This window comes from Rhinichthys klamathensis, unplaced genomic scaffold (assembly GCF_029890125.1).
Source record: "Rhinichthys klamathensis goyatoka isolate OS25496 unplaced genomic scaffold, OSU_Roscu_1.1 h1tg000011l_1, whole genome shotgun sequence".
Taxonomy (NCBI): domain Eukaryota; kingdom Metazoa; phylum Chordata; class Actinopteri; order Cypriniformes; family Leuciscidae; genus Rhinichthys; species Rhinichthys klamathensis.
This window is the reverse complement of record NW_026606564.1, coordinates 397,966-412,861: the sequence shown is the minus strand read 5'-3', so window position 1 is coordinate 412,861 and position 14,896 is coordinate 397,966. Positions and strand designations below refer to the sequence as shown.

Sequence of the window (14,896 nt, the reverse complement as noted above, 5' to 3'; positions counted from 1 at the left end):
ATTCTGTACGCCATTAATCTCCATGGCTTTCAGGTTATTTTGACATGCTTTTGCGAAACATTTCAACTCACTGGTTTCCAACAAAGCTTATTAATGAGTCATCAGATGTGATTTCATGGAGATGAGATATGGATTATGCTGATATTCTACCGATTGTGAGAAACATCGTACCGGATGCATTTATCTCTCAGAATAATCCGATCAATAATATGAGCTGGTGTAGAATCAGGGCTATGTGCCATTCAGAAATGAGCTGAAAATGCTTTTTGAATTCTAGAAATTTGAATTTATTTTGAATTGAGGTAGCAAAGAGAATTCAAATGTTAATATTGTATAACTGTTATTAAATTAATTGAAGTTCAAGTGTAGTTTATACACAAAACAGAAAATGCTTTTCCAGAAGCATTATTTGATATTAATAATAATCAGTTTTTAAAGTGTCACTAATTGTTATAGTTCATATAAATTGTTATATTATTGTCAGCATGGGGTTTAGGCAAACACACGAAGATGAAGGTGAATTTTACTTTAAAGGGACAGTTCACCCAAAAATGAAAATTAGCCCATGATTTACTCACCCTGAAGCCATCCTAGGTGTATATGACATTCTTCCTTCAGACGAATACAATCAGAGTTATATTAAAAAAATGTCCTGGCTCTTCCCAGCTTCATAATGGGAGTGAATGGGTATATTTTTTTTGGAAGTCCATCAAAGCGCACCCATCCATGATTAAAGTGCTTCCACGCGGCTCTGGCGGTTTAATAAAGGCATTCTGAAGTGAAGCGATGCGTTTGTGTAAGAAAAATATCCATATTTAGAAACTTTATCGACTAAAATAACTAGCTTCCGGCAGACGGCCGTACGCAATGCAGACATGTCCGAATGATTCAAAAGAACGATTCGTTTATGACATCACTAGAGTGATAAATCGTGCAGCTTGTTGAGGAGAGGTGTGCTATTACTTTTTAAGTGATCAAATTACCTGATGTCACCAGGCATGTGATAAAACGAGTGAAAAAAAACCCATAGATTTCAGCCCATTCTCATCCCTAGGCGTCATGAAACTGACGCCTTGGGAATCATTTTGACCATGCTTCAATATTCGACGCTTTAAGCACCCTTTAGCGTCAGTTACATGACGCGATCCTAGGGCGTCATCTTGCTGACGCTTTACCTTTAACGTCAGTTAGATGACGCTATCTAATCCTAACCCTACCCCAGACCTAAACCTACCCGCGTCATTCAACTGACGCTTAGGTAAAGCGTCAGTAAGATGACGCCCTAGGATCGCGTCATGTAACTGACGCTAAAGGGTGCCTAAAGCGTCGAATATTGAAGCATGGTCAAAATTGTCATTTTAGTGACGCCTTGGGATGAGAATGCGTTCCGATTTACTTCGAAGGACGTCAGTTTATTAGCTCACGTACTCAGCTTGCCTCTTCTGAAATAAAGTCACAAAACAACACAATTCGTCTGGTTTTAAGTTCTCCTTCAGCATGGAGCAGGTCTCGCCATTGGCACACGCAGTGCCTAGTGCCTGTGAATAAACTCTTCTCTTTCAACTGCAGTGAATTTGTGGGACCTGCATTAGCAAACTCACCAGCTGAAGTCCAGGGGTTAGCGGGAGGGGCTTATCGGGGTGTTTAGACGTGTGGTTTTGTAATGCTGATACGTGCTAAAGTGTAAATGGAGCCTAATGGATTGGTAAGTGGTTTGGTGCTGATGCTGGTGAAACAGTTTGAAGCAGTTCTCTGCCAGCTAATGTGTGTGTGTGTGTGTGTATGTTTGCGAGTGTTGATCTGTGGCTGTCAGAGTCTGGACACCGCTGACCTGATGAAGGCCGATACTGTTCTCATGTGTCCCTGTTCCACTCAGCAGGGGTTTCAGGAGTCAACTCGATAGTACTCGAGAAAGGTCAGTTAGTTTTACCGCAAGAATAAACCATATACTCTTACACAAACAAACAGACCTATATACCTTGTAACATTTTAAGAAGTGCTCATTTGTCACTTTATCCTAATAAATGTAACTGCTAAAAATACTGTACCATTGCAGTCTGAAACGGCATGGCAGTTAAAGGAATAGTTCACTTAAAAATGAAAACACAAAGGAAGATATTTTGAAGAATGACAGTTGATGGACCCCATTGACTTAGCAGGAAAAAAAATACTATGGAAGTCAATGGGGTCCATCAACTGTCTGGTTTCCCACATTCTTCAAAATAAAACAATACAACATTGATGCTTCATGTTGTGACCTCTTAGCTGAATTAAAATGAGTAAACTTTGCAGTAGAGTGGAGTAAAATTTTATATGTTCACATTTTATTATGTTTTTAAAAAGACGCCACATAGCTTGACATCATTTTATCACCATTGCCTCATTGTCTGTAGAACTTTTGCATGCTCAAAATCTAGTGAGACTGTGGCATTAGACGTTTATAACCTAGCTGTTAAAAAGCTATATTTATAGATTTAAACAGAATAAAATAAAAGGTAAAAACATATGATTATCCATAGTCTTATACAGGTGCCCGCTAGTACAAAGGTTTGAAAGGTCTCAGGTAAAAATTCTGAAGCGTATTTTTAAAACATTAAGTGAAATAATGCATTAGTGAAGGTTTATTATGCGCGGAGGCGCATTTTATTTTGTGATTTTTATGACTTTGACCTGTTCTGTTCTGCACTATTATCATCCCTCCCACATGTTTGCCTTAATAAAGATACTGATTTCATGACCGTTTGTTCTGTTTCTCTGGTGCAGTCAAAGTGAGAGGAGGCAGTGAAGTAAAGCATTGGTTTTGCTCACAAAAAAATTTACCTACAAGTTTACAAGAGAAGGACGAGGGGAAAGAAGAACAGCTCAAATCTTGTCAATTTACTACAAATAAAGAGCCTTTGTCTCGGCACTGCCCCAAAAAGTGAATAATGACTTCAATTTCGGTCTGTTTCACACACATAGGTACATGGTGGTAAGCTAATGATGACCGAATTTAACTCGCGCAATGACATCATACAACTATCCAGAGTAAAACCCAGATCACAGAGTGAGAGACACACACACACACACACTCAGACGTTGGGGAGGCCTCTAATGCGAGTAGCTGGCAGGGTTAGTGCTGAGTCTCAGTGTGTGGTTAGGATGCGGATCAGGTGCACTTAAGCAGGGGTGTGTCGTCACCATTAACCGATCTTCAGCCAAACTTCAGCATCCTCAGGCAAACTGCTGTAGCATCTCAGCATGAAGACAAGGAAGCTGTCCAGAGTACAGAGACTATGGATTGTAAGTTATTTTTCGAACATGCATGAACTTTGGTAGTGTTGCTGAAAAAAGCTCTGATCAAAAAAGTTCTATTTTCTTTTCTTTATTTGTTTAATTTAGTTTTATGCTAGTTTGTACAATATTTGGGGTTTAATGTGTTTCCCAAGTACGGTTCTCAGGGGAGGCAAGATTGGTCTGCATTGATCATATTTACCTACTCAATGAAATGATCGTTTCATGTGTTTGAAATAATTGTTGCTTCTCATGTAACACGTTATACTTCAGATTGTCTTGTTGTCTTGTATCTAGAATTTTGGCAACATTATAGGCTACATATTTAATTTCTTTACAGAGTTGTAAAGAAAATGACATTCGAAAAGAAAGGCAGGGGAATCCCAGAAAACAAATGGGATATCAGAGGTGTCTGAAATGTCAGGTTGTTGCACTCTAAAAGGTTTCTCTTAAGTAAGGATTACAAAACGACTCTATCGGTTCTTTGGATTGGACTCTCGGGGGTAACAGGCATCTCTGAGTTGAGTTTAATAGCAGGGGAACGTCAGACTTACTCATATTAACCGCTGGCAAAGCACTAATCATTTTACTGTAATAGTATAGGCTACACTATACATATCACGTGTTTGAAATCAGTCTGGCTTTCATAAATTTGCAATAAGCAATTATTATAATTTAATAATGAACTGCAATTGCTAGAAATAAAGTCAGAATTGCAAGATATAAAACTCGCAATTGCGAGTTATAAAGTTCAATTCTGAGGAAAAAAAGGCTGAGTTTATATCACAATTCTGACTTTATAACTCACATGTGCATTTCTGTGTCGGAAACAAGCTTCCATAATTTCTTACCCATCTAAAAAAATTATTATAATAATCTTGTTTTAAGCAAAATACAGATTTTTTTTCAGTCCAGGCAGTTGCACTTATTATTTGACCACGTTTTTTACAGGTATACCTCTAATAAAAATGCTTACAATAAATTTCATCAAATGTTGTGATGTTATTAGGTTTTGTTAAGTGGGCTACTTTTCATTTGAGAGTTACTTTCATTTGTGAACTGCCATTAGTAAGGTGTATTTGAAAACATCCTTTGAATTATTGAAAATTAATGGAAATGTCCACAATGCAAAGATTACAGCATCTTTCAGTCAGCTGCTGAAATTGATGTGTTGTCTACTGATATTAAAACTACAAATTGAAGTTGTTTGTTGTTTCATATAATTTGCTTGACCATTGACTTTTCTGGTTCTGTATATATGGTATAGGTTTTATTGCTCTTTGAAAAAACTCAAAGGTTTGCCTTGCCGTTATATTTTGGAACTTTTGTCAATCAATCAAAATCAAGAATTAAACAATGCTGTGATATAAAAAAAATTGTTTACAGCTTACAGTATTAGAATCAAATCATTCAGGATTACAAGGTTCATTTTCATGGTTTATTGAACTTTTATAAAAAAAATTTACCCTGCAATACTATTTATATTCATTGCTTTTAACACTCACTCTTGATTGTCTCAGACTTAAGTTTGATCTACCCTTACGGTAACACTTTACTTGAAGGGGTGTGCATAAGACTGACATTATGCATGACAATGAGGAGGCTTTATGCATGTTTATGACAACTGTCATTCGCTCAATTATGACAATTTTGAATGCAAATATGATATTGTTTGAGATGTCTTTGTTATGACAACTTGACATAAACCAATACATCATATCCTGTCAGTGTCTTTGTCATGACAACTTAACATTACTAAGACAACACAACCTGTCATAAATATGTCATAAACGTGACATAGCAGATTAATTATCAAACTTAAGAAACATTACATTACATTAAACTGTCATGTGGTTGGTCTTGACATTGGCTGCCAAGAGGCCATTATAACTGTGTCATGAATATTTTTCTTGACCTCAACTACAGTGGTACAAGTTGAATTTGTCATTAAAGTGTTATAATGGCGTCATGACAGCCAATGTCAAAACCAACCACATGACAGTTTAATGTAATGTTAACCCATAAAGCTAAGTGGTTTCTAAAGTTTGAATGTTAATCTGCTCTGTCATGTTTATGACATATTTATGACAGATTGTGGTGTCTTAGTAATGTTATGATGTATTGGTTTATGTCAAGGTGTCACAACAAAGACATCTCAAACAATGTCATATTTGCATTAAAAATGTCATAATTGAGCGAATGACACTTAAAGGGATACTCCACTTTTTTTGGAAATAGGCTCATTTTACAACTCCCCCAGAGTTAAACTGTTGAGTTTTACCGTTTTTGAATCCATTCAGCCGATCTCCAGTTCTGGCGGTACCACTTTTAGCATAGCTTAGCATACATCATTGCTAAGCTATGCTAAAAGTGGTACCGCCAGAACCGGAGATCGGCTGAATGGATTCAAAAACGGTAAAACTCAACAGTTTACCTCTGGGGGAGTTGTAAAATGAGGCTATTTCCAAAAAAAGTGGAGTATCCCTTTAATGACAGTTGCCATAAACATGCATAAATTCTCCTTCATATTATGAAGGTGTCATGTCAGCACACCCCTTCAAGTACAGTGTTACCACTGTGGGTAATGCCATTATGTTGCATTGCATAAAAACCACCATGCATGCCTAAACATATAATGGAAAAGCTCATGCAGTTATACTCGTCAAAATTAATACATCACCATGTCATGGTGTTGTAATGTAACATTACACGCATCAACACAATGAATTGCATGTACTGTATTGTAAGTATCAGCGAGTCAACCATTTTAATGCATCAGAGGATCCATTTAGCTTTTAGCCACTCAGAGTAATGGGCTACAGCAACACACTTACTGTAGACTGCTGAGAGGCATGTGCTTTCCCTTAATGCACAAACTACTTAACAGAAAACTTGACATGCATTGTCAGTCATTCCACCTCTGAAAATGCATGTTGGTCAATATGTAATAACCTTTATGTACCTACCTTATGTACATAACTGCATCCATTCTGAGCAGCAGTTTTGTCCAGCTTTTGAGTGAGTTGTACTAGACCGGTTTGCGTTTGTTTAGTTTCTTTTTAAAACTGCTTTCCTGTTCTGTTTTATATAGAAAGTGCACAGCTCCTTCTGTCAGTGCTTTAAGGGCCAAGGCAATGTTTATATAAACCAATAGACATCTTAGACATCTTTATAGATTTGTTGCACAGGAAGTTAGCTAAAACATTATTATCTGTTATTCTTTGGCATTTATGGATTTTAGTGGACATTAAATACAGGATCTAAAACTCTTGATGTCAAAATTTGATGCCAGTAACTAGATGTTTACCAAGTCTTGATTTTGTTTTTGGGGTCTACTAGAATAGGTTTGCATGCTTGAATGTTTAAACAACACATTTTTTAAAAGTACCGTATAGGGTCATAAAATCTATGACTGAAATCAAAACAGAAATGTCATCATTGAATTGTTATTCTCAAAATACAGCATAAACAAATGCATTTTCAGTAGTCATCTGTTTTAGACTTTTAGTCCACACCATACAGTATGTGTCCAAGAAAATAATACATCTGGTAAACATTTTGACATGTTGGGAGAACAAGGTCTGGCCCATTTCAGGTAAGGAGAGGACAGCATTCTTCTGGGAGTCTTTCCTCATACTGTGGCAAAACCACATCCTGCTGTGTGAATCCCTCCGGAGAAAGTGTCACTTCCAGACGTCTGGAGTGAATGCTTCGGTTAGCAGGTCATTGGCTTCCACAGACTGAATAAATCTTGTCAGTCAGTAGGTGAACTGGTCCAAACCCTAAGGAAGGATTTGCACTTTCAAACAAGTTTTTAAAGAAGTTTTGGTACTTTTACCAGAAAGTTTTTTGATCACTCTTTTTAACATTCCATCTACTGCGGTATCATTTTCATGCTGCGTTGTGTTTCGACACATTCTTCTTTGTTTTTGATGGAAAATCAGCATTTAGATTCTTGCACACCCAGTGTTCAGTTGGGGTTAATGTGTGGGTTTGCGAAGATTGTAAAGACACATTTTTATTTGTCTAATTGTTTACAATGAGAGTTATACCATGTATGAAAAAAACTATTGAACAAAGCAGGGGCAGTTTGGTTTTACCTGAATTAAATATCTTGAGACAGTTGACATTTTCAAACATATTATTTGGACTGTTTAATGCTCTTGTATGTCATTAAAGGATCATGGGGACTTGAAAATTATTTCATTTTCTAAGACATTGTTTGCTATTCATCTACTCAGTTATTCAGGCATAATTAATGTGGCTACAATTGTTCAGTGCAGTACAAAATGGTCCTCACAGGTTTTTTTTTAATGTGAGCGATTAGTGATAATTATATAAGGCAATGAAACTCAAAGTAATGTTTAGCTAATGTCATTAACTGTGATTTCATGCACATCTTCTGGATAGTGAGTCATGTCTTATTGGGTTTACATGTAGGTATTTTTTTGTCTTTGCCATTTATACATGCTTTTTTGATTTTAAATTATTCTTATTTTAAGTAGCCAAATCCTGAGAATCCTTTGAGGACGATTATATGTGGAGAAATTCTGAGCTTTGCATTAATTAGCATATTAACCATTTACAATAGGGTTCAATGACCGACTTTCCACAGTATAATGTCTCAGCAGAGATTTTTTTTTTATTCTTAGAAAAATAATAAATAAATACATACATACATACTATAAAATTGAAGAAAAAAAGAAACGAAAATAATTCTAAGCCTTGAACCAACTGGCCAGCTCTGAGATGAATCACAGCAAATTGCATTTGAAGCACAAATGTACAAGATGTATATTTCTTTAATAAGAAAATGACATATTCATCCCATGACACATTGAAAATGTCCTTATTATTTATTAAAATATAAAAATCTGTTATTGCTGTGGTTCTAAAGATGTTAATAAAAAGTTATTGGAGTGCGAAGGGAGTACAAATCATAATTGTCTGATATTGCTTTTATACAACAGTTCAATAGGTTAATATTGAGTGACTTGCATTTTAGACAAAATATTGTCAGTTACTTTGTTTTTTCACGGACAAAAATTGTTCCAAACAAAAACACAGCATAACTGTTGCAGCACTTGGCAGTTGTGTGTTTGCTGTTGAATGATTTGGCATTTTTTTATGAAATGGTTAAATGAATCATTCAATGACAGTGGTTAATTTCAGGATAGCATACTAGCATAATATTTCTGCCATATAATAATATTATGGTAATATGCTATTTCGAATTCAGTCAGTCAGTTGTTTAATCCCTGAATGCATCTGCGTTCTTGAATGAATCAGCGTCAACATTCGCCTAGTATTCTATGCCCTAAAAGTATGTGTACTTTTTCTTCAATGTGTAGGCCACTATTGGGACATTCTACCACCATAAAATTGCTTCTTGAAACTGTGGACTGCTTTGTTGTGTAGTTTTGTGGATTCTGTCACCATAAATCAGCCTGTCAATCATTCTTTCACAATTAACGTCCTCACACTCATTTATACATATTAATTAATGCTACTTAACAATTCTTCCTTCTATACTGTTAAGAAGTAGCCTGTTGATCTGTAGGTCTTTAATTTATAGAACTCATAAATGCATAATGATGCAATTAATATTTAATGGCTAAGTGTGTTTGTTTCACAATTGTGCTATTTATATCTTTGTATTACATGGATAACATTAAATAATTCTTTTGATCAAGTTAAAAATTGATTATTAATCACTCAAACCCCTTTATGTTCCTAGTCACTCTCTACCTAATGAGTCTTAATCTGGTCTTACAATAAGCACAGTCGGTCTCATGCACATATACCATGTTTGTCTGTAACATCATGCATCCTCCAACCAAAGCACAAGGGGGTTGTGGGCAACATTAGCCATTAGAATTTGCATGTGTCTGTACCTCGGGAATTTCTTAAATATTTAAAAACCAAGTTTAAATTAATTGGTTTTTTTGTTTTTTCAAATACAGTGTTTAATCACATAACAGTCACTACAACGTCACCATGGGAATATTTGAGTATTTCATAGCCTGTAATCATAATATTTCTGTCATGACAACTCTCTGTTTGGCATGGTAATGGATATGACAACGCTGATATGTTTGGTCTTGGCGGAATATATCTGCTATGTTGCTGCTGCTGCTGCTGTTGTTATTGATGCTGCTGCTACTGAAGAGCAAGTACTGGACTTGCTCCTGCCAATACATACATACACAACATGCTGCATATACAGGTGGAGCTGGGGAAGGTGTAGGGTTTCTGAAAGCGTACTGTGACTGCTACAGCAAATGCTGACACAGTATTTGAAGGTTGAGCAGCAAGCTCATTGGCTACTGATACAACAGCAACCAATCAGCTGTGACCTATAGAGATGATGTGATTGCAAACAGATTGAGTTAAAGACATATTCGTCTGCGCCATCAAGAGTTTCATGACAGAACTTTGTATTTCTGTCATGACAACTCTCAGAGAGTTTGGCATGGTAATGGATTTGACAATGTTATGTTTTGGTCGTGGTGGAATAGATCTGCAACACTGCCTCTGTTGCTGTTATTGGTGCTGCTGCAGAGAAAGTACTGGACTTGCTACTGCCAATACACAAAACGCTGCTGTGAGCAAGACATGCTGCTGCTGTACAACAGCATACATGAATTTCCCTCCAAACAGAGGGGGTGACAATGAAGATTGAACAATACAAGCCGATTGTACATCATAGAAAATCCCCCATCATAGGCCCCTTTTATTTACAGTATACTCAAAGTTGTGAAGGGTGTTAAAATCTAGTAATTCAGAAATATATAAAGATTTACTCTTTCAAAAATTAAACGAAATACAGTAACATTCACCAAATCATGACCTTGTAAATGTTATTTGTTTTGTGCTTGGCAGTCTCTTCATGTTGTCTTCTCTTTTTCCTCTCCTTCTCATTGGGTTTCATCTTATTCATGGATTTTTTGTAAAGCTTTACCGATGAGATTTCGCCATCCTGTGCAGACCCCGTTCACATTTGCAGTCCCTCAGTCGATAATTCCTCTTTTATTGATGTCGTTGTGCATGCTTTGTGGTGGATAACCATGGTTACTGCCTATTAATAACTTTTTATTTCTAGAGGTTTTCTTCCGGTTTTACTGCCATTAAGATGGAAATTGATTAGTGGAAATAAAATTCAGGCGCCCCATAAATCTTTGAAATTGCACTTTAACAGCAGTTGAGTTAATGAACTTGTAATGAGTGCTGAATCATCTGAAGAGTCAAGAGAAAATATCAGTTCTGTTTTAGATACGCTGTGAATCCAGGCTGTGCGTTCAGTTTAGAAGTGCAAAACAGTCCACAAAAGGAATCCTTTTAAAAATGAACTACTTTTTCTATTCAAAATGAAAATGAAGTTTTGATGATAGAAATGGTCCAGGTCATCAAAATGCTTTCTGTACAACTCATTTTAGTTCGACTGATTGCTCAGTCATTTTTCATTTAGCATTTTTATTTATTTGAAGTATTAAAGTGCTTTTTGTCTTCAGGAGCTAGCACGTAGTGAAGGCGAATCTATTGTGGAGAATCTGAGCAAGCGTTTCAGGAAGTGTGTGCCTCCGTGTACCAGGTTTCTGACACCGGAGGACACAAATGACCTGTGAATTCAATGCTTGGTTGAAGAGTACTTGCATTCATTGCTCAAGGGCACTGCATTGTGAGGTTCACAATGCTAAAGCTCTGTTCATGCCTGTCCTTATTCTTGGGGGATGTAGTATAGCTGTCTGCGCCGCACGACTCTCCGAGGAGGCTAAAGTTGTGGGGATTGCAAGTTGAGCTGGCTAGAGAGTTCGAGAGAGGTATAGCTCTTTCTAGGTCCTGTCGCGGACTTGAGCGATCTGCTGGATCAGGATGTGCTGTCTTTAGCGTCATCTAATCCAGCAGATAGCATATTGTTGGCACCATCCAGCCGGCCCCGCTTACGGGGAACTGTTGGACATCATGCAGCTCCACAACCAGAATGTATTGAAAACTGGAAGTCGCGCATGTGGCAGGCTAGACGAGAGCATAATCGCCTTTCCCCTATGAGCCTTCCGTCCCTTCCCGATCCCCATGCAGAACTGAAGAAGTCATGGAAGGAACCATATTCAGCTCGCATTCATCCTTTTCAACATTCAAACTATGTGAATATGGAAGGATTAAGTGAGCATGGATATGTGAGGAAGCCCCCTGTTGAAGAGACGCTATGCGAGCTATATCTCGCAAGGTGAGTGATCCTCTTTGAAGGCTCCTGCCCTGCCATCCAAGCCGCTTCAGACCACCTCACGCTTGAATGTCAGGGTGTATGCGGCAGCTGGTCAGGTCAGTGGAGCTTTGCACACCATGGAGGTGCTGTAAGCCTACCAGGCAGTTCTGCTTAGGGGTTTGGATCAAGGGCAGGGATTGTGCCGCACCACAGACCTAGGGCTCTGGGCCACTAAACAAACAGCTGCTGCTAACAGTCGCACGTCTGTAGAGATGGTGGTTGGAAAGTTTATAGAGGGAAGGGCACAATCGACGGCATTCAGGAAGTTACATCCCGCACCGATCCAGATCCCAGCCTAAAGCGGCAAGCCTCAGGGGATCCTGGCCTTTCACAGTCTTACCACTTTTCCACCAGAATGGTCTGCTTCATCGTTCCCCTCCCCAGTTATGACGGTCATGGAGTAGGATTAGCTCCCCTCTGCCCAGGCTAAAACAAGGCAAAATTTGGGCTGTCAGTGAAAATTTAATAGACATCTGACCAGCCCAAGAGTAGATTAGTCATCACTTAGATTAGTCAAAGAAATGAAACCAAACACCTTGTAATCACTGTTGACTTTGCTTACATGATGGAATATCATACATCTCACAAGTTATTTTGGCAAAAATGGCATGGTACCAAATTCAAGGTTATTAAGGCTAGAAATGGGTTACTCATAGCCGGACTATTTCGAGTCTATAGTTAGCCTAAACGGTGAAATGACGGCTATTGTTTGCTGGGTGGTGGCATATTATTATTTTCCCTCAGGGTTGAGTGAACTGAACTAAAATATGAGCAATTTTGCGTTCCCCTGTTTAGTTATCCCTCTCTAACAATAGTTGGATGACAAAGAGGGTTTGCTCCCTAAATCACCAGAGGGCCCTCTTGCCCATAGCATATCACTATGTAATGGAAACATTTATTAGAACATGCAAATATAAATGCAGATGCAACTTTAGCGCAGTCATTTGAAAATGTATTTTTTCTAATACGTATCGATTTATATTTATTTAATATATCTGTTTTGCACTCTGACATCATGCATTATGTCAGATATTGACATGCACCTTGACATATGGCTTTATGGCTTCCAAACGAAGTTATCCGACCGGAGCAGAAAAAAAAAGAAAGAAAATGTGCCAAGAACAAATTAGGTATGTTTTTTGTAACATTTTTTAATCTTATTTCTTTACGAACTAATAAATTCATTAAAAAAGGTCTTGCATACAGAAATACCATTGTCATTAATACTAATGTTTATTGAAATTCAACTCACTGTGAAACTTCTCTGAAAAAAACAAGTGGGCTGGGGGGGGGGCGGTGGGTCGGCGGAGGCCCCTTCACAAAGTCTTAGGGCCCCTTAAAAGTGTAGGACCGACACTTCTTAAAGGAATAGGTCAACCCAAAATGATTTTTTTTTTTCATCAATTACTCACTCTCATTTCATTCCAAGACTTTTTTTCATCGTCAAAAAACAGTGACAACAGAATTCCTTTGAAAATATGACAGAAATACAAGCTGGGCCTATCGCAAATGTGACAGGTTTATAACAAAGGCCATAATATACAATGGATCAGATCAGCATTGTATGACAAGAACATCCATCTTGAGACAGTATAGAGTTATGACTCAACCTAAATCTCAGTTGAAAATAATGGGCTATCACTGCAAATGAACTATTGCATTTTGGAAGAAAGATGTGTGTGACCAGTAAGAATAGCAATTGAAGATAATTTTCTGTTATTCCTTCTATTTTAATATCTATATTCTAAATCACCTGCCTATGTATTATTCAATTTTGAATAACGCATCACATAAATATTGTAAACAGAAGGCAGTCAGACAGTAAGAAGAGCATACACCACTAATTAATGTCTGTTTGCAGGTAATGCACTAGTGAGCCTGCATTGTGCTGTAGAAACACAACAAATCACTGGCTCTCTGGGATTTTAGTTTCGCTCTTCTCTCTAAAAGCAATCCATTTGCCAATCTCTGGTCAGCTTTTCTATCTAAACAAGTTAGCATACAGTAAGCCTCTCTTGGGAACAGCCAAGAGCTCTGAAATAATCTAGGGATACACCATCGCCTTTATGTATTTTCAGATTGTGGTAGGGGCAAGACAATTCCTCTAAGGCCTAAAAATAGATAATGCCATGAGAATGAACACGGTTAAATATAATCCTGTATCTGTAATAAGGCTGCTTGGTTATGACAAATATAATTATTTTAAATGTTGAGCAGAGTCAGAGGAAAGTGCTGTTTCTCGCCTGTCTGGGGCTGAATGAGATTCAGTACATCAGCCCACAAATGTGATATTTAATCACTGTATGGTTTATTCTTTGTTCCTGAACAAAGGAACACAGTTCGCTCAAAGTTTTTAATGCTAAGGAGGACCTCAAAACATGAGGATCTTAAAATATAAAGTTTGATACATTTTCAGACACATTTATACTGTGTGAGAAAAATATTAAGTGTGATATTATTAAGACAACATGTTAATTTATATATATATTATATATATATATATGTGTGTGTGTGTGTGTGTGTGTGTGTGTTCGTGTGTGTTTATATATATATATATCAACCCAAAATTAAAAGTTAAAGCAAACCATTCCATTCAAATTTATTTGCATAGCACTTTTAATACAAAATTTAGTTCCAACGTAACTAGCAGAAAATAGGGCAAAACAACACTCCCTAGGAACAATATAAACATTTATTTCTTCCAGTTAAATAGTCAGCCCAAATCTATAATAGGCAAAACAACACTCCCTAGGAACAATATAAACATTTATTTCTTCCTGTTAAATTATATTTTAAATAGTCAGCCCAAATCTATAATGGCTTGTTCAGTATATTCTGTTAGCCAAACACATGAGAATGAGTCTGTGAGTTGTAAGGACTGAACCTGCCTGTTTATTCAGGCTTAATATGAGCTGTGGGGCCATTATGATTGGTTAATTTGCAGTCGATTGGAACAGCAGGTGGTCCACCATCAGAGGTCTTTGAGGGAATTCTGGGAAGGTCATCACTGGTGGTGCCCGCCAGCTGGAGAAAAGCCAGAGGTTTTTATGGTTGCCATCAGTGCATTTGTTGTTGCCCTGGCTTTAGGACACTGTTGAATTAGCATTCCAATGAGACTGCTTTGAGAATTAAATTACGGCCTGTAGACCAGATATTTCCTGTTAGTTTAAAGCCCTGACATACTTCAAGTAAAATGACAATTTAGTGTGAAAAAAAATGACAAAATCTGTCAAAACAAAGTTTGTTTGGAGTTTTGTTTCGGTGTTTCAAACCAGTCAGTGCAAATGTGGAAAGCTTCACGCTGGCTGTTAATCTCCATTCATCTGCCATTGGTCCATGACAGTCACATGTCTTCTT

The 14,896-nt window shown here is 37.4% G+C and overlaps 1 protein-coding gene across 4 annotated transcripts in view; it reads left to right on the top strand.

Annotated features, from left to right (window-relative positions):
• Positions 1 to 14,896, top strand: part of dpp6b (dipeptidyl-peptidase 6b) — a 149,105-nt gene that overhangs the window by 60,805 nt on the left and 73,404 nt on the right. The window contains exon 1 of one of the 4 annotated variants that reach the window (XM_056262938.1): positions 3,226 to 3,282. The exons of the other annotated variants lie outside the window; for them this stretch is intronic. Within the exon in view, the coding sequence (XP_056118913.1) occupies positions 3,241 to 3,282 (42 nt within the window). The 5' untranslated portion in view covers positions 3,226 to 3,240. Of the gene's footprint in view, positions 1 to 3,225; positions 3,283 to 14,896 lie in introns of those variants that run through there. 4 annotated transcript variants of the gene reach the window in all.